The 25,438-nt window shown below is 43.8% G+C and overlaps 1 protein-coding gene across 1 annotated transcript in view; it reads left to right on the top strand.

The window, feature by feature from the left end:
* Positions 1 to 1,700: 1,700 nt before the first annotated feature.
* The window catches only part of rttn (rotatin), a 76,198-nt gene continuing 52,460 nt past the window's right edge, over positions 1,701 to 25,438 (top strand). The window contains exons 1-16 of the mRNA XM_080417833.1: positions 1,701 to 1,822; positions 10,101 to 10,288; positions 10,932 to 11,121; positions 11,880 to 11,978; positions 12,165 to 12,255; positions 12,422 to 12,536; positions 15,150 to 15,300; positions 16,144 to 16,312; positions 17,058 to 17,257; positions 18,529 to 18,644; positions 20,261 to 20,431; positions 20,976 to 21,188; positions 22,958 to 23,070; positions 23,210 to 23,336; positions 23,850 to 23,975; positions 24,850 to 24,966. Of these exons, the coding sequence (XP_080273959.1) occupies positions 1,792 to 1,822; positions 10,101 to 10,288; positions 10,932 to 11,121; positions 11,880 to 11,978; positions 12,165 to 12,255; positions 12,422 to 12,536; positions 15,150 to 15,300; positions 16,144 to 16,312; positions 17,058 to 17,257; positions 18,529 to 18,644; positions 20,261 to 20,431; positions 20,976 to 21,188; positions 22,958 to 23,070; positions 23,210 to 23,336; positions 23,850 to 23,975; positions 24,850 to 24,966 (2,217 nt within the window). The 5' untranslated portion in view covers positions 1,701 to 1,791. The remainder of the gene's footprint in view (positions 1,823 to 10,100; positions 10,289 to 10,931; positions 11,122 to 11,879; positions 11,979 to 12,164; positions 12,256 to 12,421; positions 12,537 to 15,149; positions 15,301 to 16,143; positions 16,313 to 17,057; positions 17,258 to 18,528; positions 18,645 to 20,260; positions 20,432 to 20,975; positions 21,189 to 22,957; positions 23,071 to 23,209; positions 23,337 to 23,849; positions 23,976 to 24,849; positions 24,967 to 25,438) is intronic.

Raw genomic sequence — 25,438 nt, 5'->3', positions numbered from 1 at the left:
CTTTTTATTTTGTCTGTGTTCATAGCTCTGACAGCCACAGGGGAAAAAAGCTCTTCCAGCCTTGAGCTGTGAGACACCTCAAGCGCATACTCATCCGTAGTATCATCATGAACAGTTCAGTCTGTCACTAGGGTGCCATGTCCCCTGTCAGGATGCTCTGGGGGTACCGGCGGTGTAGAAGGCTCTCAGTATCTTCTGTGAGACCTTGAATTTCCTCAGTTGCCTGAGGTCAGACGCTGTCTCGCCTAGTTTGCCACCATCTCTGCAGTGCATACTCCAAGTCAGGTCCTCAGTAATGTCTACCCCCAGCTACTGCATGGAAGCTGCTCATCCTCTCTCCACTGGTGCCCTGTTGATCAGGAGGGGCATGTACAGTCTATCAACCTGCACGAATGAATGAATATATGTAGTCTGTCACCAGTCAACAGTCTATCAACAAGATATGTACAATATCACCAGTCTATAATGAATATATGAATGAATATGTACAGGCTATCACCAGTCTATAATGAATAAATGAATGAATATACAGTCTATCAAAAATCAACATTGAATTTTAATAAATGAATACAGTCAACAGTCAACAATAAATATACCACCACATTCTTTATGTTTCAAGTCTATTTGTTCACAACATTTGAAGCTGATCAGTATGATATTAGTACATCTATTCCCATATCCCATGCAATTGGATTAGTATAGACTGAGCTGTTATTAAAATAAATGATGCCTATGGGCCTACTTGTGTGGAGATGCAGAGCACATCGACTTTGATTCCTCATTACTGTTTCATATGAGATTTAATTGAACGACAAGATAATGTGAGTGGACTCAAAATTTCACTCAGTGTGGCAGCAATGGGATTAAGGTTCAGTGGCTATCAAACACTTCTTGCAAACATTGATCGTCCTCCAGGCGAGTTAAGCCACTTCAGTGTATGTGTTTGTTTACATTTCAAAAAGATTAGATTGCCATGTCTAAGAACTGATGTGAAACAAGTTTTATCTAAAGCAGTGTTTCTCAAAGTGGGGTCCAGGGACCCTCAGGGTTCCTTTTAATTGATTTATTGAATACTTTGTTAACAACAGTAGTAGACATGCTGAAAGGATAACACAAAAAGCCCAAGGGGAGCTTCTTTCCGTTGTGGCCCATTGTACTCAATTCATCAGTAATCCATATGATACATACAATTCAATACAATACAATTACATATTGATTGAAAACTCAGTAGCATCAAAAGGTATATTTACAGAGAAGGGGGGGGGGGAGGATGCAACTACCAAGGTGGTATTCAAGGAGTTAAACTATGCTCAATTGTATTTTACGGGTTCGTTTGGTTCCATTTGTACACTTTCAGAGTTATGGGTGTCCTTCATTGATCATTATTATTTTCTGTTATGGGTTTTCTTTAGCAGTATTTTTTTGGCAGCCAGCACCCTGAAGTTTATTGTCACTTGAAAAAAAGAGAAACAGAGAAAAGGGGATTTTTAGTCTCTGCTAAAAAAATATAATAAAATAAAATAAATACAATTACAAAGTTTGTGTAGTTTTACAACTGAGTGAGGAGGGTCACAATTCACAGTTAACGTTTCACACGACTTTATTTCACGAGCGCACCCAAACAGGAAGTCGTGTGATGCAGCCTGAGCCTGGCGCGTTTGTTGAAAACAAGCCCGGGTAGCAGCCTTATAACTCTATGGTAGCAGCAGACACACTGACAGCGACAACAATGACACCTGAAACCACCAGCTTCTGACTTTAACACAACTTTGTAATAATATCCTGGACAACATGGAGCTGTCTCATCATGTAAAGAAAATAGGTAAACCTGCGCTAACTTTCTAGCAAAGTAAAGTTACACACTGACTAAGCCCTGAGTCTGACTGAGTGTAAACAACTCTCTTAGTGTTAGCCCTAGAATACCTGTGATATTATATAGTACATTTCACGTATTCCATATACACAGCCAGTGGTCGAAAGTAACTAAGTATATTTACTCAAGTACTGTACTTAAGTACAATTTTGAAGTACTTACCTTTTACTGGAGTATTTCCTATTTTAAATACTTTTACTTCTACTCCACTATACATCTCAGAGGCAAATATTGTACTTTTATTCCATTACAATTAGAAGCTTTAGTTGCTAATAGTTACGTTATAGAGTTAGATTATTATCCTCTGCATTAACCACTTAAGTTCTGTTTTATACTTTGGCTATTTGAAAATAGACGATCTACAAGCTTTGCGACACGTTGTGCTTGTAGATCTGATATTTTCAAAAGACTATTATACATTTTATAACTTGTGAAATGGGATATTCTACTTGAGTACTTTTACTTTTGGTACTTTAAGTACATTTTGATACCAATGCTTTTGTACTTTTACTCAAGTAAATTGTGAATTCCGGACTTTTACTTGTAACAGACTATTTCTATATTACAGTATTGATACTTTTACTTAAGTAAGAAATGTAACTTGATATTGTTACTTTATACACATCTAGTAACCATAGAACCACAGAACACAAGTTCACTTCTGGCAGAAAACGTGTATTTATTTAGTCAAACATCTCCACTTTTTCCACGAGTTTCACACTATATCCAAATGGGGCACACAATACAATAGACAGGTGTCATTAATTACCCTGCATCAACAGCAACGCAGTGGGCACCTGGTGTTTCTGGGCACCTTTAAAAAAAAAAAGAATAATTCTATTTTGTCTTTTATATTGACTGTACAAACGAGGAGCCACATACATGTAATATTTAGTTTTATTACATTTAAGGCCCAATATGTCTACAAATGCATTTTGGGGATAACAAGAAGTAGGGTAAATCTAGATCTGATAATGTGCATGTTCAAATCATGTATGCTTTATATTATTTCCGACCATTTTCCAAAGCAAGCATTTTTTATTTTTTTTACATATTGGAAGAAACAGCCAATTTAAAGCCCACAAGGTTTAGGTGCCCACAAGGTTTAGGTGCCCACACACTGGACCTGTATCCCCTGTCTATTCGTGTGCCCCATACATACAGTACAGTATGTGCTCACTGGAGGAAATGTGTTCTGTGTGCTCGTGGAAAAGTGGAGATATTTTAACCCTTTACAACAGGGGAAAGCGTTTATCATTTTTGATTTTCACGTTGGCTATTCAAATAGCAAATATACAATCTCACAGCTTGCACAATCTCATGAGCTTGTACATCTGCTATTTTTGAACATTTTTGAAAAATCTTGAAAGCGTGAGAGCTACTGATTTAGGAGGCATTTGTAGAAGAATCGGCCTGAGGTCTTAATGGGTTTTACCACGGTTCTCCGTTTACTACTCACTATGGGATATCAGCGCCCTCAGGCGATGAGACAGAGCAACACACACGCTCCCGGTGCCAATACTGATTGGCTAAGGGTATGTCACGAGTCCGGAAGACCCGGGAGTATAAAGCTCCCTCGTGACGTAGGCTCTTCCTCTTTTCTCCACTCTGCAAGCGAATGCGCAGAAATTCACACACAACAAAGCAAGAAATTTTCAACTTAACCCAACGCGGGAATACGGAGTATATCCCCACGGGAAAATCCTTGCAAATAAGTTTTCTCCCGGAACTTATTAAGTATTTATTTATTTACCTATCCTCTCAGTTTTCCTTATTTCTTGGTCTGTTCTGGAAAAGCCGGTTAGCTGAAAAAGCCGGTTAGCTGCTAACACCGGTTAGCAGCTACTAGCTCATTCATTCATTCAGTGGCTAGGCTAATACTAGCAGCTACTAGGCTACGCTATTGGCTAGGCTTTAGCCTGTTGTTTTCCCAGACCGAGGACCAAGATGGAACCACCGAGGAGTTGCGGGGTCGCGGAATGCGACCCCCTCATCGCCGCAGACGACCCCCACCGCGTCTTCATCCACTGCTTGGGGGTCGATCACGCGTTCTGCGCCAGGACCCACCCGGGTGAGACAGATGCGTGCCCTAACTGCACGAGGTTAACCGTTTCTCAACTTGACGCTCGGCTTGTCAGGGCTAGGACCCTGGTCGGCTGGACTAGACGAGATAACGGTGAGACCTCCACCGCCACCGGACCGGGGACCCCAGTCGGGCAGCACGAGCGGCCCCCCGGCTCATGGGACCCCCACCGGTGCCGATGCCAAGACTAGAGCGTCAAGCGTCCACGACGCTGACGCCACCTCCCGCCGCTGCTGCTGCGATGGGGGCTTGTCCCCATCGCAGCATGCTAGCAGCGGCCCTCCCTCCCCCCCTGCCAGCGAGGAGTCGATGGCTCTTCACGATGACGACATGGCGGAGGACGGGGAAGATTTCCTGGAGCTCCCGTCGTACCAGGACACCCAGGAGGTGTCCACGACGAGCCCCGGACGGGGAGAACCTCCCGCAGCCACCGAGGAAGAGATCCTCGAACCTGTGGCGGCTGGTTTCAACGAATGGCTAGCCTCACTAAGCAACAGGTTGTTAGCAGCGCTGTTCTAGCTTAGCTTGCTAGGACAACACCAGCTCGTTAGCCTCTTCAGAGCCGGCGTCTGTACCACGAAGAACGAGGCTACAATCGGGTGCTTTGAGACACATAAAGGGTTTTCATAAGAGTATGTTGAACTGTTTATGCTGTTTCCACTGTTCTGTGTTTTATTCTGTTCCATTAAATTTCCCAAAATACACAAGCACACTATCCAGCCCCGGTCAGGAGGTCACGACGCTAGGGGTCCCTGGGGGTCCCCGGGCGTCGATGCCCTCCTCTATAAGCCCATTGTGCCTATCAGGCCTGCCTTCACAGCATGATAGACAATAATGGGATACTTCTCTACCTGTTTTCGACAACTGTCGGGGTGCATCGATGCATAGGGATCACTAGGTGGTCCCCGTGTTGATAACCACCCCTTATAAGCCCAAAGCGCTTGGAAAGTCCCTTGGTGACTTTCCAAACGCTGCTGGGATGAATACTGTGCATGATATGAACAAGACAAAGGTAATAAACCCATTGCTAATTCTATAAGCCAGTGTACATGGGTCACGCCAAAATTTTTCCAATTCTACCATCCATCCGGCAGAGGGCGCCAGAGGCCCACTGTGGGAAGGAAGGTTTGCAAGATGGCGGCGCGGGTCGAAGGTCACCCCAATATTTACAACCTGCCAAGCACCGTGTCACGCCAGCCTCTGGAGGGCGACAGAGTGCTTCCTTCGGTGGAGGTGGCTCCGTCGCTTCCTTTAGCCAGGCCAAGAAGCCTAGACAAGATGGCGACGGACTTTGTAAACACAAGGGAGCAGCGTGGAATGCTTCCGTACTCAGTCACGTGACCCCCACGCTTGCACGGGCCCTGTGGGTTAGGTGTCGACGTCACCTGTTTCCATGGAAACGGATGTCAACGTCTCTTCACTCTTGGTGAGTTAGCCGTGACTATTACTAGCTATGGTACCCTAGCATGCTAGGTTGGCATAGCCTCCAGTCAAGGCTGCTGTTGTTTTCACTTAGTGGCTGACTAGCCTCACTAACATCGACACAGTTAAAGAGCAGTGTTGTTTTGGTGCAGTGCTTAGACAGTCCCCTAAAACAACACGTGGTGGCCATAGCTCTCCTTCGTTCTTGGTTAGCCAAACAACTACAGGTAGCAGCTAAAGGCTAAAGGCGACCTGTAGCTAGGCTAGACTAGACCAGGCTAAGCTTACAGGCTAAGCTAGTTAGCCCTTTGTCTACACTACCACGATGGAGGCTCAGGTTCACTGGGTGCCTTGAGACAAACATAAAGGGTTTTCATAAGAGTATGTTAAACTGTTTATGTTGTTTTACACTGTTTTTGTGCTTTATTTTGTTGCATTAAAAATGTACAAAAATACACAAGCACATTATCCAGCCCCGGCCAGGAGGTCACGACGCTAGGGGTCCCAGGGGGTCCCTGGGCGTCGAAGGCCTCCTCTATGAGCCCATAGAGTCAGGCTGATGTTGTTTCACTTAGCGGCTGACTAGCCTCACTAACATCGACACAGTTAAAGAGCAGTGTTGTTTTGGTGCAGCGCTTAGCCAGTCCCCTAAAACAACGCTGCGGTGGGCATAGCTCTCCCTCGTTCTTGGTTAGCCAAACAGCTACAGGTAGCAGCTAAAGGCTAAAAGCGACCTGTAGCTAGGCTAGACTAGACCAGGCTAAGCTTACAAACTAAGCTAGTTAGCCCTTTGTCTACACTACCACGATGGAGGCTCAGGTTCATTGAGTGCTTTGAGACACACATAAAGGGTTTTCATAAGAGTATGTTAAACTTTTTATGTTGTTTTACACTGTCTCTGTGCTTTATTTTGTTCCATTAAAAATGTCTTAAAATACACAAGCACGTAATCCAGCCCCGGTCAGGAGGTCACGACGCTAGGGGTCCCAGGGGGTCCCTGGGCGTCGATGGCCTCCTCTATGAGCCCTTTGTGCCTGACAGGCCTGTTTCACAGCATGGCAGACACTAACGGTCTCTAATGGACGCCACAGTACGAGTCCGCTGGACCGCGTGGCGACGTCATCGGTCCCCGTGGAAATGTGCACGTTGCCCACGGGACTGATATCAGCAGCGCCCCCTCCCGACTCGCTCGCTCGGTGAGCAGCTTTTGGGAGGGTTGCAATCCGAATCTGTTTTTATCCCAGTACATCAGCGTTGCACTGTGTTTACTGGTTAAGCTCAGTACGGCAGTGACACACTGTGGTTGTACTGGCCAGGCTCCCCTGAACAACAACAACACATTGTGGTTGAACTGGTGTGTTTTCCACATGCCTTGTGTTACTTCCTATGTCAGACGAGTGTGTCTCTCTCATGCGGAAGATAAAAGCAGCCACGACTCTAAGAGAGAAGGTTCTCTCTCTCTCTCTTGAGCATGAGCGTTACCAGAGAAATATCTACGAATCAGAACCGACTGGGTTTCTGTTCAAAGCTTTTTCTGGTGAGAAAAAGGGGGGGGGGCGTACGGCCCTTTCTGAATCTGAAGGGCCTCAACAAGTATCCATTTCTTGGTTGACGACCGTAAAAGCTGTTGCAGAACGGTACATCAGGGGCACTGATGGGCGGGCATCAACCTCTAGGTTGCTTGCCTCCACGTTCCAGTCTGGCCTCCACACAGAGAATTCCTGCACTTCGGCTACAAAGGGGAGTGTACGAGTACACGTTTTTTCCCTTTGGTATGTCATTGAGCCTGCGAGTGCTCGTGCAGTGTACCAATGCGGCCATAGCTCCACTGCGGCGACAGGGGATCGGTCTGTCGACTTAACTTCGACGACTGGTTAATTGCTGGCTCAGAGGAGGAGGTGGCACGGCACACGGCCGTGGCCCTCTCCCACCTGACGTCGCTATGTTCACAATCAACGTCCAGAAGAGCGTTCTGGTTCCATCTCAGCGGACCACCTTCTGGGGGATCTCGCTGGACTCGAACACGCTCAGAACGCGGCTGTCCAAGGGCAGGTTAGACAGCGTCTTAGCTTGTGTGAGGTCTTTTCGCGTGGGGCGTCAAGTCACTTACAAACTAGGCATGCAGGCGGTGAGTCTCATGGCTTCAGTCATTCACCTAATCCGCTTGGGCAGGTTCTACATGAGACCTGTATAGAGGTGGCAGCGGGCTCTTCGGATCCCACTCACCTCAGGCTTTCAGCAAGTGGTGGTGTTTCCAGGGTGTCGTGGAGACACTCGGATCGTGGTCGCAGGTGGCTTTTCTGTCCCAGGGGGTCAGTATAGGCGCTGTGATATCACAGAAGGTCATCGCCACGGACGCCAGTCTCACGGGGTTTTTCCTCGCTCTCAAACAGTTCGGTGCTCGGTTTCCGGGTTGTTCTGTCTCGATCAGAACATACAACACCGCGACCATGTGCTATGTCAACAAGCAGGAAGGTTTGGCCTCCCTGGTGTTGGACGGATTGGCGTGCGAGATGGTGCTGTGATGCGACTCACGTCTCGCGTCCATTCAGGCGTTCCAGGTGCCGAGCCTCCTGAACGAACTGCTTTATGCTTTCCCACCAATAGAGCTGATCCTCCCCATGTGGGGGAGGGTCAGGCTCCGAGGGTTGTTGATGTTGCTGGTGGCCCCAGCATGGGACACGTAGAGGTCAGGAGATAACTCCTCTCCTTCACGACGTGCCTTGGGCCCTCCTTGTCGGCAGGGACTTGCTGCGGCAGGGAGGGGGGACGCCCTCAGGACCTAGACCTATGGGTCTGGCCCGTGAGAGGGTGAATTTGAGCTCGTGTGGCCTTCCCCCTGACGTGATGGCTACCATCCAGGGCGCAAGGGCCGTGTCCACGAGGAATGCTTACGAGGTCAGATGGGGGTTGGAACAGTCACCAGTGGTGGTGGCTTTCCAGGCCTCGATGTGTAGCATTCTTACTTTCTGCAGGGAAGGCTAAATCAGGGTTTATCCTTCTCGACGGTGAAAGTGTATTTGGCTGCCATTTCGGCTTGCCACCTAGGTTTCGACGATGGCAAGAGGGTGGGTCAGCATAACTTCGTGCGCCGATTTATGAACGGCGCCAGAAGGGCTAGACCGGTCAACAGGCCACTGTTCCCAGTCTGGGAGTTGACGGTGGTGCTGGAGGCACTGTGCCGTCACCCGTTCGAGCCTTTTGAGTCTATGGACCTGAAGGTCATTAGTCTAAAAACGGTCCTTTTGGTGGCCCTGTCCACGGCTAAACGGGTCAGTGACTTGCATGCGCTCTCGGTGAGCCCGGAGTGCATGAATTTTCTGAACAACGACAGGAGGGTTTTGCTTAAACCAAACCTGGCGTTCGTTACAAAGACCGGAGTGGTGGCCCCAGATCCGGTTGAATTGGTGGCTTTTCATCCGCCTCCCTTCGCTTCGGCGGAGGACAGGCGGTTACATTGCCTCTGCCCGGTGAGAGCTTGAAGCTCTATTGCCAGAGGACGGCGGCCAGTCGCTCATCGACACAACTCTTTGTCTCTTTTGGCGTGGGGGTTCAGAGGAAGGCGGTCACCAAAGCGACGCTTTCTAGATGGATCCGTGATGCCATTAAGCTGGCTTATGTGAGTAGTGGTGTCCCTGTCCCGGGGGGTCTGAGGGCCCACTCTACTAGAGGCATGGCTACGTCCTGGGCTCTCTACAAGGGAGCTTCGATCCAGGAGATTTGTGCGGCTGCAAATTGGTCGTCACCGTCGACTTTTGCGGCCTTTTACAGTCTGGACGTGGCGGCGTCATCAATGGCGCACGCTGTCCTGGGTGTGGCTGCTGCCTCCAGGTCAGTGGAGGATAGGGTGTAGGCTTGGGGCCTTTTCTCCATATCTTCCGACTTCCTCTTTAGGTTTCCTTGGGACCAGCAGGGCTGTGTCTTGGGGATAGGGCCCTGCTCCTCATTATTATGAGGCGGACTGTGTCTGCCTGTTAGTAAATAGGGCAGACTCTAGAGTCTGTCAGGGCCTACTCTTGTTATCTATCCCGGGGGGGCGCCCAGGGGCCGTGAGGTCATGGACCTATGGCCTGGGGGTCTTAGGTCACGTCCGGGGGGGACGTGACCTAGGAGCTGAGGGGCGTGCGGGGTTGTCAGGGTTGTGTGGCTCATTACCTCAAGGGGGGTTTATGAATCCCATAGTGAGTAGTAAACGGAGAACCGTGGTAAAACTAGAGGTTACGAATGTAACCCCGGTTTTAGTAGGTTCGGAGTTTACTACTCACCAGACACCCCTTTCTGTGCGCATTTGGCATGCAGAGAGGAGAATGTTAAGAGGAAGAGCCTACGTCACGAGGGAGCTTTATACTCCCGGGTCTTCCGGACTCGTGACATACCCTTAGCCAATCAGTATTGGCACCGGGAGCGTGTGTGTTGCTCTGTCTCATCGCCTGAGGGCGCTGATATCCCATAGTGAGTAGTAAACTCCGAACCTACTAAAACCGGGGTTACATTCGTAACCTCTAGTTAATGCCACTGTGATGAGTCCCCGGTAGGGGGTGGGGGGCATGGGAAAAATCTATGGCTGTGCATATATGGAATACATGACATTTATGTAATATCACAGCTATTCTAGGGATTGAGTGTAAACTCCCACACTCGATCTCTTATGTACCATTAATGTTGACAAAAGTAAACTCTGCACTCAATAACTAAAATAATCTGTATTCCCTGTATGATTAGGTCATTCTTTGGTGGAGATCAGAGTTCGAGCATTGAAGAGCATCATAAGTAAACTGGACCATTCCTTAGTTTCTGTATCTGATCTGGTCCAAGAGAGGAGGCTGTTTGTGGTCCTACTGGAATGGTTCAATTTCCCCACGGTGCCAATGCAGGACGAGGCCCTCGAGTTGCTCAATACTTTATCACAGGTAGGTTGAAACAAGCTAAACTATGCCCTTTGAACTAATATTATAATTCATATTCAAAGTGTAGCCCAGGAAAAAGTTTCATGAAGATGAACAGTGTCATAGACTGGACTTTTAAAAGACTGTCACATAGTCAAGCAAAATCATTAACCAGCAGAAAGCATGCAAATAATATTGACTATTATAGCCCATAACAGGTTTACAGGCAGTGTTACTTATAGGGGTGTGCCGATATATCGCAATACGTTTTCGTGGCGATATGTATTGTTTTGGGTAAAAAAATATTGTTTTGAAAAAATAATAATAATAATAATATTCATATATATATATTTTTTAATAATAATAATGCAAAAACAGAAGTATTTGTTTGCATTTGCTCTTTTTTACCCCTCATATATTTTCATAAGCTTTTTTTCCCCCCATATATTTTCATAATAAAAAAGTGCCATATATCGTATCGATGTCGTGAGCCCAGTATCGTATCGTTTTGTGAAATTAGTGTATCGGCACACCCCTAGTTACTCTGCTATATTCATTGCATAAACTTTATTTGACATACAGTATACTGCAATGACTATGTCACAGTGCTGTTGGGTTTGGTTTCTTGACTATTTGCCATGACCGCTCTGCTATCGTACATCCCAAGCATCCTGGTGCAGCGCAGATGCTGAGAGATGTTGGTGCGGTGGAGTTCCTTACCCAGCTGTCTCCAAACATGGAGCCCAGACTGCGAGGTGTCATTGACGGCATCCTGGACCAGCTGTTCTTGCTACCGGAGCTAATCCCTAGGCATACGACGGTCTACTCCCATGGACAGCATATTGCGGCTCCAACAGGTGTTGCAAGTTAAAGTCAAGTCTTTGTATCCAGTCAAATTGTTTTAACCCACTAAGACCTGGAAGTCATCCGTGTCATTTTTAGATTTCTTTGGGCTATTCAAAAATAGCAGATATACAAGCTCATAGTGCCGCGCCGAGTGCCGCGCTATGAGCTTGTAGATCTGCAATTATTTTTTTAAATAATGAATTTCTTTTGCAAATCTTTGAATATATATTTTTTAAAGCAAACATTTTTAACTCAAATCTTTGCTTATGGGGGATTCTACAAACCTTCTAAACAGTTTTTTTTGAAAAAAACGTATGTGATTATTGCATAATCAGTGGTTCCCAAACTTTTTTTCATGTCAAGGACCCCCAAAAGTATATGTATTTGGCCGCGGACCCCCCATTTCAAAATGTGTTGTTCCAGGGACCCCCCAAATCGAAGCAAAGATTTGAGTTAAAAATGTTTTCTTTAAAAAATGTATATATATTCAATGATTTGCACAAATTTTCACGATTTTTCAAAAGAATTGCAGATCTACAAGCTCATAGCGCGGCACTTAATAAGCTTGTATATCTGCTATTTTCGTCCAAAGTATTAAACAATGGTTAAAGTGGTTTACACAGATGCGTTCCCGGTTTTAGTTGGTTATTTCTTGTTCATAATGCAGTAAAGTGGGGTGATGTGTCCCTGCATGCACCGAACCACGTGAATAATGTTTTTGTAGTAGCATGCCAATTCTTTTGCCAAAAATAAATTGTCTTTGCTTTAGCTCCTCCAGTTGCTCCTCCGGAAGAGCATTCTATCAAAATGGGCTTTTTCCAAAAGACTAAGCAAAGCAATGCAGATGTTCTACCTCAGAGGATTGCAGGTATTTTGAGTAGACAACCTCAGACTCAGTAGTTGTTGTTTGTTAGTTTAACTTATGTTGCATATTTATTATCTAAATGTTTGGCTTGATATTGTATTTATATTATGTACAGCATAAAAAAGGAAATAAATGCAAATGCACCCCATTAAGCATTGATTTCCTTATGTTCATGTGTTTCACTTCTAGTTTCTGAGTCTGTCAGATGTCTGAAGTTTTCTATGTTTCCATGGCTGGCTTTGACCACCACCGACAGACACATACTTTCATCCAATGAAAGGTGGGTGACATCACATTGATTTTTCCACTGCACTCCATGACACCGATATAGTCAATTAAATTAATACGTTTGATGTGACTCCACGCAGCACTGTTTAGTTTCTTAATATCAAATGTCCGAACTCTCAATGAACACGTTTCCTCCTTTTATGCTCCTTTTTAACTAGCTCTTTGAGAAGCAATAACCCCAACTTAGTCCAGACAACGTGTGAACTTCTGCGTGACGTCATCATGCAGGACTTCCCAGCGGAGATCTTTCTGCAGAGGCCTGGTATTGTGCAGGTATTAAATCTAATTACACTACTGGTTCTCAAAGTCGCGTCCGGGGACCCCTATGGGTCCTTGAGGATGTTCCAGGGGGTCCCCAGCAAAATGAGTTAATATAGCATCAAAATCAGTTTCACCAGTTTAACCCTATATACAGCAGCTTCAATCTGGCATTGCTATTTTGGGCATGTTAAAGTATGAAATAGGGCTTGAGTGCTTAAACCTTTTATTTGGCATTAGGCCTGACCTCTAGTAGTCGAATAGTCGACTAATTAGTCGAGGGGTGTCTGAGTCGACTGCCAATCTCTTAGTCGAATTATAAAAAAAAAGAAGGTTTTTAATCGACTGAGAGATTGGCCTAGTAGTTTGTTATATTAATTAACTAATAGTTTGCCAAAAATATGATATACATCATGATTTAATGGGAGAAACCAATAGTATATGTTAAATCAGACACTAAGCACCCCTACAGCCCAAATGGAATGTTCCTCTATTGCATAACATATTTTTTGCATGATTTGACTGAGAGATTGGCAGTCGAATCAGACTGATTCGACTGCCAATCTCAGTCGAATCATGCAAAGATTATTATTATTATTTTTTTGCATTAGTCGACTGCCAGTCGACTATTGGCAATTAGTCGCCAATCAGATTCGACTATACAAATCCTTAGTCGGAGACAGGCCTAGGCATTAGTAACAAAAAAGACATGTTAAGTGATAACATGAACTCTTAATTATAGGTGTGTCTTGAGGTTTTGATTTGCCATGGGCACAAAAAGTTTGAAAACCACTGGAGTAGACTAATGGAGACAAACTAATTATTTTATTACAATAATGATCTTTTCTTTTGACTAGCCTGCCTTTATACATAATTGATTTCATTGGCTTCTTCAACTACAAATGACCATTTCCTAATGGTACAAGACTCAAGGATACTCGGAGAGGATACACAGAGGAGACTCCACTTTTTCTGATCTTGCATTTGTAAGTCGCTCTGAATAAGAGCGTCTGCTAAATGCCTTAATTGTAAATAGACTCTAGGATACTAAAAAATGTTTAAATACTTTTAAATGCTTTCAAAAATAGTGAAACTAGCCGACAAGCTCACAACTCATTGCAATGCGACACATTGTGACCTTGTTGTTTGGCTACTGTTGAGTGACATTAAGACAAAGTATAATGTAGGCCCATTCATTTATGAAAAAATATGAGATGAAAAATAGAGATGCAAGGTTTCTGCGACAATATATTTCTTCACTCAATTTTAACAGTCCTTGCCCACAACTTCTCGTAGAGCTCCAGTAGCATCATGGCCTTACATCAAGGTTATCAGAATAGTAACTACGGTATCTTTCACAATCACTGTAGAAATTTCATTTGCTCCTTTTTCCAAAGTGTTGTGCAGTGCTCTCTGTAATCATTAGAATTTTAATTATTCAACAGGATTATATTGTGTTTGGGGAGGTGTGTGTTCCTCCTGTGGCTTCATAAGTAGCCTCCTTTGCACCCCTTATCCTTAGTCAATACGTATTTAGAAAAACCAGAGGCTTGGATTTAGAGGCATGGCATCATTAGTGACAGAGGGCAGGGAGTTTGAACTTGGAACAAATTGCTGCTCCAATAATTAAATTCCAGGTGCCCTTTTATTTAGTGAACCTAATTACGACTGTTCCATCACTGTCTGAGTTTCAGGTCCTCTGTTCAACACAATCACGCTGGCTTTCTCTTTCAGCTTGGACGCTCCTTTTGTTCTATTGCCAGATTGGTCCTATAGACCACCAAAAAATAGGCGATCAACAAGCTCTGGGCTTGTTGATCTGCTATTTTTATAAAAACTTTGAAAGTTAGGGACGGCAGGTGGTTAAAGTGGAACACATCAGCTGCATAATTGCAGATACCGATGTCGTAAAAAAAATGTAATAATGGCCAAACCGATATCAATATGTACTTTGTCATTTGTAAGCATGTAGCTTTACCAGATCTCTTGCTCTTTTTTTCCTTACAGAGCCAAATCCCCCCCTCAAATATCGCATATTTCACTACTCGCATACTGTATATTCATCTTATTCATCCACAAACAGATAGCAATACAAATAAAAACATATACATAACAGGTATTTTCCATATTTCCCTACTGTAAAATCCTAGGAGGTGCCAAGGTGTTTCTTTTCTTCTAACCTTATCCAGAGTTCAAGCCCTTTAACCTATTTTGGGGCGGGAACCCCTATTTGTAACTATACCTTTCAAGACGGGAACCCCTATTTGTAACTATACCTTTCAAGACGGGAACCCCTTTTGGGGTTCTTGTTGCTATGTACAGTATATAGCAACATACATTTGTAATTTTTTGTAATCTTTGAATACATATTAGAACATTTTTCAGAAAACTTGTTTTTAGAATCGGCCTCAGGTCTAAATGGGTTAAGACTGGTCAGTATCTGGCTAAAAGCAACATTATAGGGGATTGTTTGACCTAGTGATATAATTTGCATCAACAAGCCCAAGTAAATTTTTAATTCCGGACTTTTACTTGTAACAGAGTATTTCTACATTGCAGTGTTGATACTTTTACTCAAGCAAAGAACGTGAGTACTTTTACCACCACTGTTCATTCCTCTGATTTCAGAACCTCCTGTCCCTCCTGCGGCTGAGTTCAGGTGAAGGTGAGAAGCGCTGCCTCCGGCTGCAGGCTCTCGCCTGCCTGCGGCAGCTCTGTGTGTGTCTAAGGAGCAGACTACGCTTTCATCAGGACCCCAGCTTCCGCTCCTCCAAGCAAGGTGGCTCCTTCCTGAAGTCTGATTTATGCGTCACTAACAAAGTGTCGCTCGACAAAAATAGCCTATTTATAGCCTATAGTATTTGAGCACTAATTTAGCACTAATCTATAACTCTGTCAGGGTCTTTCCCACAAAAAAATTCAGAACCCAATTCGTAGGTGTCCCAATTGAAGGATTATTTTTCATGAAGGGACACAAGAGTATTTTCTATGCATGTGGCTTATGTGTTAAACCCAAAATAATGATTTCTATGTCCCGTTAGTGGGCATTAAACGCATTCTCCTGTGTGAAACCCATCACATCATTATAGTTTGGATTTTAAGGACACTTAAACACACCAGATCTTAATTTTATAAATGATGCTGCCTAGTACTGATTTTACCCTCTGTGCATACTGCATAACGCATAATAAATTATCAGGCATATTGTGATCTGCTCTCTACAGATTATCAGGCATACTGCATAACACATTTACATTATCAGGCATATTGTGATGTGCTCTCTTTACCGATTAATTCCTCATAATGTGTGAAAGTTTTAATTCACTGCCCTATTTAACCACTTAAACTCTCTATCTAGTCTTATTGAAACAGACCTGAGTTGCAACTGCGATTTCTTCGGTCTACACCAAATCTCTTTGCCAAAAATAGTCAATCTACAAGCTCAGCTTGTAGATCCTGCTCTTGGTGGCTTATGTTCCCCCCCAGAATATGGATGCTGGGGTTCAAGTGGTTCATCTTGGTTCTGCTTTATTCTCCTGGTTCTCCTATTGCAAATGATGTGCAAAATATATTTTCAATGCCTTTTTATATATTTGTCTTTTTTCATTTGGTTCTTGTGTAGACCCAGTGTCTCAGAACTCGTCTCTGTCGTACTCCCAGGAGGGGCAGGGAGCCCAGCGTTCCCTGGCCTCCTCCCCAGGGGCAGAGTGCTCTCCCAGGCCCTCTGTGGTGGGACGCACCGGACAGAGAGCCAGCGGCGACGGCCAAGATGGAGATGCACCCTCCAACAGGTCTGTGTATGTGTGTGTGTGCGCCAGTGGTGGAAAAAGTACTCAAATGTTTTACTAAAGTAAAAGTATCAAAACTGCAATGCAGAAATACTCTGTTACAAGTAAAAGTCCGGTAATCAAAATGTACTTGAGTAGAAGTGCAAAAGTATTGGTATCAAAATATACTTGAATTACAAAAGTAAAAGTACTCATTATGCAGAATGTCCCATTTCACAAGTTTTCAAATGTAGAAAATGTGTACAAATCTTTAGAAAATAGCAGATCTACAAGCTCACAATGCGTCGCATTGCGAAGCATTGTGAGCTTGTAGATCGGCTATTTTCAAATGGTCAAAATGTATATAGGGCATTTGAAGTGGGTAATGTATGTTTTGTAATAATAGTCAAAATCTACAAAAAAATTGTAGTTTTCAAATAATTGTAGTGGAGTAAAAGTACAACATTTGCCTCTGAGATGTAGTGGAGTAGAAGTCAAAATACTGAAAATTGGAAAAACTCCAGTAAAGTAAAAAATACCTCAAAATTGTGCTTAAGTACAATACTTGAGTAAATGTAATTAGTTACTTTCCACCACTGGTGTGTGCGCGCATCTACTTGTGTGTGTGTGTGTGTGTGTGTGTGTGTGTGTGTGTGTGTGTGCTTACACAGTAGAAAGAGGCTTATTGTCCGAGCTGCTCCAGTGTTTTCTTCCACGTTTTGCTCTTCACCAACTTTAATGTTTGTGGTCTGTGTGATCTTCTCTCCAGCGGTAGCTCTCACGGAGGCAGCGGTGCGGCGGCCCAGGACGCCAGGCGGCCCCTCCAGTCGCCCGCTCCAGACGGAGGAGCCCACCTGGAGCTGCCCGACCTGGGTGCGGAAGATGCCCTGGAGCTGCAGCTCCGGCAGCTTAGTCTAGCCCAGTTTACGCTTGCCACCATGGAGCATGCCATACCTCTGCTCAAGACTGGTAGGAAGTGTAGTCTTTTCTAAGCATGGCGGGGGGGAGGGTAGAGAGGCAATTAGCACCATCAATCTCGCTCGCTCCTTTTTTTTTCCTCACCCCTTTGCTCCTATAGAAGGTGTTAATATTAGGTGAGATAATGCAACAGTTATCCTCCCCTTCCAACCAAGGTTTTTTTTATAGGTTTCATTATCTCCACCAGGTCGGGAGGCGGAGAATATGTTTATTCTTAGTTTTATTTTAGTTTTTTATTAGTTTTAGTTATTTTGAAATACTGGGTATTTGTAAGGGGTGAGATTCAAACACTATTAGGGCTGGGTGATATGTACATTGGACAAAATCAAATATCTCAATATGTCTGACCAAATCCCTATGATATTGTGACGATAATATCATATTGTGATGAAGAATTTCCCCCCCAAAAACGGAAATAGCCGATCTACAAGCTCACAACACAGCTTGTAGATTGGCTATTTTTGAACATTTATGAATGTATAAACTAGGGCATGAGTGATTCAATCCAGGAAAAGACAACACTTATCTCATATCACGATACACAATATTAGGATATATACAAGATTCCAGACGATTATTTTGTCTCATGTCGCGAATCATGATTGCCCTAAAAATTCAAGAAAACATAATGCCTTTTTAAAAGATTTGATTGCAGCTAAAACTGGCACATCTCAAAAATTTGAGTAAGATTTCATATCCATCCAAAATGTATGAAATATTGACATGAGTTATAGTTTAATTTTTTTTGTAAAGTTGTAATTTCAGCCAATTTAAGATGTTTTCTAGTTTTCGTTATTTTGTTAGTTTTAGTTAACTATAATGATCTTGCAGATATGTCTCACTTGTTTTTTGTTATTTAGATGTATTCTTCTTGAACACAAACCTTAAGAATGTTATTTATATGGCATGTTGTTTAGACAGATGGTAGGTTCATTGTTTTCCTGGCATCGTAGTTTCTGTGAAGCACTACATTGTTCTCTTTGCACTCTACTTAATGTCACCATTTACTCTGTTGTTTTTGTTGACTAGGGTTCATGCCTGTAAGTCGCTGCGGATGAGAGCGTCTGCTAAATTATAATTGTAACCTTTCCTCCAGCTCCCACATGTAGCAACACAAGTCTTCCAGTACTCGTCATACCATATGGTCTTGACACGAAGTTGATCTCATTCCCCTTCGCCCTCACTCACTAACTCACACTCTCTCTCTCTCTGTCTCTGTCTCTCTCTCTCTCTCTCTCTCTCTCTCTCTCGTGTCCTCTCAGAGGGTACCCGCGTGGTCCACCGTGTCCTAGATCTGCTGTGCAAAGCCGTCCTCCTGCTCGGGGACTGCGTGAATGAGCTGGTGTGGGACGACCAGAGCCTGGTGGGGAAAGAACTGGCAAGTGTAAAAAAAGAGAACGCGACTCGTGACAGCTTTTTATGTAGATAAATGGATACACTTCACTGAAGAGGGAGCCGCGTTGTTGTGGCCACCAGACAATGCACTGCAGACGCACGCGCCGGCACACGGCTGTCAAGGAGAGAGCCGTGGGCACGTGATTGAAGTGAATGAATTTACACAGGCCTTCACTCTGCTACAAAGAGTCTTTCACGTGTATGTACTACATACAGTACATATGCATGCTATGTAGGCATGCATGCATGCATGTACTGTATGTATGCATCATTGCATCGATGCCAGTGGTGGAAAGTAACTAAGTTAATTTACTCAAGTACTGTACTTAAGTACAATTTTGTGGTATTTTTACTTCCAATTTTCAGTACTTTTACTTCTACTCCACCACATCTCAGAGGCAAATATTGTACTTTTACTCCACTACATTTATTTGAGAACTTTAGTGACTAGTTACTTTGTAGATTTTGATTATTATTACAAAACATACATTAACCACTCCAGCCCTATATATATATATATATATATATATATATATATATATATATATATATATATATATATATATATATATATATATATATATATATATATATATGCATGTACTTTGGCTATTTGAAAATAGCTGATCTACAAGCTCACAACGTGTCGCAAAGTGACACGTTGTGAGCTTGTAGATCTGCTATTTTCAAAAGCTTTTTATACATTTGAAAATGTAGAATGTCCAAAAAAATTAACATTCTGCATAATGAGTACTTTTACTTTTGGTACTTTTACTCAAGTAAATTTTGAATTCTGGACTTTTACTTGTAACAGAGTATACTACATTGCAGTATTGATACTTGAACTTAAGTAAAAAAAATACTTTTTCCACCACTGCATGCATGCTTGCATGCATGCATGCATGCATACACACACCTCTTCTTTTTGCACCCCCTGGGTTCAGGCCAACGCTATACAACGAATTAAAGTAAATAAGTGTATATTTTATGTATATAAATTCTACACTCGGGATTGCATGATTTTTTTTTTTTTTTTTTTTTTTGCTTCAACCATGCAGAATCATTTGTTAACCTCTTTGACTGTTTAAAGACTATGTTCCTGTGTGCAGGGAGTTATACACTTGTCAAGCCCCGGCCCCTCTGGCCCTCTGCTGTTTAATACATGCCCAGAGCCCTCGCAGGGCTGAGAACTGTTTTGTCATCTTTATGTGGAGGAGCAGCTTTTGTGTGCCAGACCTCTAGGTTTCCCAATGGGACCGCGACCAATTCACACCAGTCCCAAGCAATGCACAGGACATTTACTGCCCCCTGCTGGTGACAACAGCCTATTGTTACTTTATTTTCTTCTTAGATTTATTTCTGCAGCTGCAAGTGGTTGAGAATAGATTGTTCCAATTTATTTTATACTGCGATGGGGGTGGTTCTGTATCTTGTATCCCAAAATAACTCTTAAATCTGATTACGTTTAATCTCCTGTTCCCCTGGGAACTAAATTTGTTTTCTTGGAGCCCAGCTTGTTATAGTAACTGTGTGTGTGTGTGTGTGTGTGTGTGTGTGTGTGTGTGTGTGTGTGTGTATATGTGGGGGGGTGTTATGTAGAAGGAGAAGCTGCAGGTGTGTCTGGAGCTACTGGGGGACATCCTGAGCTACCATCAGAGGGGTTCATCAGACTGCCCCCCGCAAAGCGCTGTGGTCCACCACAGACTGGCCTACGCGGGCAGCGCCGTGTTCACCGTCCGGCTGCTCCAAACCATCGTCCCTCCTGAGAAGGTGTGCACGAGTTTCATCATATGCATTTTTATGTGCTTGCGCGCATTGAGTTAATCTGTATGCAGGTGTTATCCAAGTCACTCTGCCGTGTATGGCAGCCCATTTCCACAACTGAATTGAAACGGTTGCAGTTTGTGAGAATGAATGCTGAGATAAATGGTCAGAATTACTCACAATTCGCAAAACTACTCACAATTCAGGCCTTCTTCATTTTATTCATAGCCGAAAATGGGCTTCCATAGCTAAGCGAATTTACGATTGTGATTCATTTAAAACATCTGGTATTTTTGAATAGCTAAAGTATAGGTTAAAGTGGTTACAATTATTGTGATGCTATATTAACACATTTTGCTGGGGACCCCAAGGACCCCTGGGGGTCCCCGGACCCCACTTTGAGAACCAATGCTTTGAAGCACATAGCACATCTTTGCACTCTTATTGTGATTTTGTTTCCTAGGGTTCATGCTTACTCCGTTTACTTTTCACACTTGTAAGTTGCTCTGGATAGGAGTGTGTGCTAAAAGCATATAACTTGTAATTGCAGGCCAGTGACAACATTCCAGACGGCATGGCAAAGGCCATATTCTACCTGTCCCTGGACCCGGCGTTGGGAACGGCCTATCCCAGCGTGCAGGAATCAGCGGTGGCCTACTTGGAGCAGGTGAACCCGGACGGCCATGACCTCTACAGGAGGGTGACCCGCGCCTCACTCTGGATGGAATCCACCTGCAGCTTCGTGAAGGAGACACAGGCACAGGTACAAGTTTACATCTCACATAACTCTTTGACTGCCAGATATATAGAAATAAATAAATCACCCAGTGCCAGCGTTTTACTTACCTTTTCAAGTAGTCACAGAATATTTATCTCCAGTTTGATCGATCCTCCGATCGTTGCTCTTCACGGAGGGTTTCACTGTGCTTCTGTCTGTGGGTTTTATGAATATTTAACCAAGGAAAATCATTAACAGTAACTACATTGGATCCATTTTGAACACAGGTCCTTTGTCCCATTTCCTGAAAAGTAATGGCTTTGGTCATACAAGGTTTCCGCACAATCTTTTTTTGGGGGCCGGTGGTTGATAACCAGCCACTTTGGCCGGTAACCAGTGATGATTCAGACGATCTGTTCTGTTGTGGAAATCCTTATTTGGCTTGTGAAGTATTGCAAGCAGCTGGTGATTTTTGGATTCCATCATCAACCACAGTGGCTGTTGTTGGAACAGGTTTCCTGCCCTGGGCTCATATGCTTCGGCCCTGTTTGAACATAATATTCTCACACACACACTGGCCATTTTGTGCCCTTACACCGTATTCATCGTTACATCCCATCCAGGTGTGGTTTCCCACCCCCTGATGGGGGTGTCCCACCTCATGATGTAAGAGTAACATTGCTGCCCTGTGGTCAATGCAGAGGTGGACCTGATGTAGGTAATTGAGTATGATTCTATTGGTAGTTTTGACAGTCAGCTACTTGTAAGTCATGAGTAGAATGAACTAGCAAGGGTCATTCCATGGAGCGGCCAGGTCACGTGGTTATTTATTTATTCTTACAGATTTATTTATTCAAAGCATCTGGTGACCCCTCCAAATTATTTGGCGATCCCTCGGGGGTCGCTACCCCTCAATATGTGATTTTTGCCATAATTTTTTTATAACATGGGCCCTCCCGCAAAATGTGGAAGCCAATGATAGTCAGTTGGTATTAAATATAAAAAATTGGTATGATACATGTTCATCACATGATTCCAGAGATGATGTGTAGCGATTTGTGTGAGTTTTGGACAAAATCTGTTGGTAAGTAGTGACGTCGCTACAGTTAAAAATGTTTGGCGAAAATGCTAAATGGCAGAAACTCTCGTTAGGTGGAAATGGGCATGGCCTATATGTGGAGTTGCATCACGATCCAAGACGAAGAACAAAGTATTCGATTGTACGTCCTACGGTTCAAGACTTACCGGCCAAAATGTAAAGTGGTATAGTGCTACCATGAGGCCGATTTGGAAAAAGATCGGTTCAAGTGTTTCCTTGGCCTACTGGCTGCGAGCACAAATCTTAATGCTGATTAGTCCAGCGTTTTGAGAGATAAGTTCCAGAATCCCAGTCACACACAGACATACAGACAGACAGACAGACAGACAGGGGCGAAAAACATAGTCATTGCTCCTGGACGAATATAGTTATCTTGTTACTCATACTGTACATTTTCCGAATAAGTACTTATTTTTCAGTGGGTTGTCTATTTTTTTCATATTTACTGTATAAGGATTAGGAAGCTCCCTAGTACCATTATCTACACATGTTACACACTTTGCCTATCCCCCAAGACTCCCACAGATGTAGCTATCAGCAGAGAGGTCAGAGATTCGGGTCGGCCATTAGCAGCGACCCAGAAGTAAGCAGGGGTCTGTTTGTCTGGCTCACGGCCAGTTTGGTAGAAGTGGACCCAGTGACCTGTGTGTTGGGGACAGCCTGTCTATCCTCCACGCCACCCTGGGGTCCTCCATTGATGCTGTTTATTTTCCAGGGGGAAAAGAATTGGCTGGAGTTACTGGAGCTGGCCGACCAAGCCGTCGATGGACTTCCGTATCACCAGCACTTACCCATCGTCAAGGAATGCGTTCACCTCTGCTCTTACCTGTAAGAGACATTTTGTGCCTGTCAAATGCAGTCCGTGCCAATGCTTTGAGATCTATTTTTGAAATGCTTTGTTGCGAGCTGACACTCGGCATAATTGCAGGTATTTATTTTTGATCTAACGGTGGTTATGTGATTTTAGGTGGAAGTTGGATCAGCCCAGTTCGCTGCTCCGGACGGAGAGCCAAAGAGTTTTCCTCAAGCTGCTGTCCCATCCCTTACTGCCTGTCAAGACGGAGACCTACACCTGCACTCTGAACCTGGTCAAGGTCAGAGCTAGCCCACTTAAGCCTGATTTATAATTAGTTGCGTGTCTGTGTTGAGCGCAGAAAACAGCCGATCTACAACATCGCGACGCGTGAGCTTGTAGATCGGCTTTTTTCAGTGCACACAACCAAAGTATAAATCAGGCATTATACTGTCAGGCACTTCTAGTCAGGCACATCTAAAACAATTTTCAGGTTCACGGCCATGTGTGGACCCCCAAAGGTTCTAATAGAGCCATTATGTCGGTGCGTTTGGTAGTGCATTCATTTGTGAATAGGTGAGCAATACATGAATGATTGAATAAATGAAAAGGTGACTGACGAATGATATGTGGGACATTTGATCTCAGGGGCTATTCATCTGACCACCTATATTCTAAGAGTTAGTGTATGCTAGACTTGATCATAGCTCTTTTTGGTTTTGAGTGCTTTGTTGAAATCTTCCAAAAGAGTTCATATATCCCAGTATGGTGTTGTTAATTTGGACTTTGTTAATTGTTGATTTTATACCTCCAGGAGTGCCTCGGCATCCAAAATGCGTGTCGTCTGGCATCGTCGGTTTGCTGTGGAGTCCACTTTCTTCTTCACCACAGAGTGCTGTATGAGATCAGTGCATTTGGACTCCAGGACTCGGCAGACAAGGTGGGCTCCAGACTTGCATTCTCAACGGGGGACAGTGTGTCTCATAACAAAAATTATAATAAATATAATAATTTGTACCTGATAACATTGGCCAAAATAATTGCGATGAACAATATTATCGCGATAATCAAAATGCTTGCTTAAAACTCTTAATTACCGCCGGTCATAATTATTGGCTTAGCAATGCGACAAAAACTAAACAATGTCCATGAATTCAAGGCTTCATTGGGGTGTGTAATTGATAGAAAATAAGTCATTTTTGGGGTGAACTACTCCTTTTTAAAGGGTTGCCTAGACCAGTGGTTCTCAAACTGTGGGTCGGGACCCCCAGGGGGGTCCCCTAATGACTTTGGGGGGGGGGGGGGGGGTCCGCCAGATGAGTAGCTTAATGTGCAACATTGTTTTCTCACTCAACAGTAAACAAACCAACATACAGTATAAGTGTGTACAGGATATACCTGCGCATTTCTAAAGTGACAATTTAAGACCTTTTTAATACCTTAATAAAAAATGGTTAAGCATTTGCCAAATTGTCAAATATTAGAGGCTGAAATTCTGAAAATAGCAGATCAGCTATTTACACAATTTAAACAAAATGTAATGACTCAACTCCTACAATTCCAAGTGCTTGTCAGAGTGGGGGGGGCGGGGGGGGTGGTTCAAATATGATTGTTTTTGGGGGTCGCGGCCTGACAAGGTTGAGAAGCACTGGCCTAGACACCCAGCCTCTTTGTCACAGGCTTCATGTCATCATGTCAGAGGAAGAGGTGGTGCAAGTCTGACTTATCGCTTACAGAGGCTGCTGTTAAGAGCTTTTATAAGTTGTACTTCATCTGCCCCGGTGGGTTCAATAGTTTACCTGTGTGATCCATAGGTGAACGCCGCTGCCAAGGATGTTCTGCTGTTCCTGATCAAGGGGCGATTAATGATGACAGCATCCACCTGGGACAGATTCAAAGAGGCAGTTTACCCAGTCATCCCCGTTCTACAGGTGCTGAGCTGTCGGTACACAAAGCTCATAAAGCAGGATCACATTTTGCGAGTTACATTGCATCGCTTTCATGGTGGTTGTAAAAAAAAAAAAAAAAGACAACAGTGATGTGTTTTCCCCACAATCAAAACAAATATGATCACAAAACCAATTTTAGCACTCACAGACCAGTATATTGAGCTGCCAGCCAGCGGTATATTCAGTTATTCTCTCATTTACATATTCTGTGTGATATTGTTTCCTGTATTTATTTATTTATTTCAGCGGAAAAACCCAGCTTTTTATTAATTGTTCGGTTTGAGGCAGCGGAAAAAGCCAGGATTGTTTTTCCATGAATATGCATGAGAGTTTGACTAGGCTGTCAAGTGTGATTCAGTTCAAGGGGGCCATTCAGAGATGGCAACCAGAGACAAAATGATACCGGCCCTAATCACAACCTGCATATTTATTATCTGTGTTACGCTGCACAGCA

Source organism: Gymnoscopelus braueri, assembly GCF_963280865.1.
Source record: "Gymnoscopelus braueri genome assembly, chromosome: 21".
Classification (NCBI taxonomy): domain Eukaryota; kingdom Metazoa; phylum Chordata; class Actinopteri; order Myctophiformes; family Myctophidae; genus Gymnoscopelus; species Gymnoscopelus braueri.
This window is presented reverse-complemented; position numbering and strand designations above follow the sequence as displayed.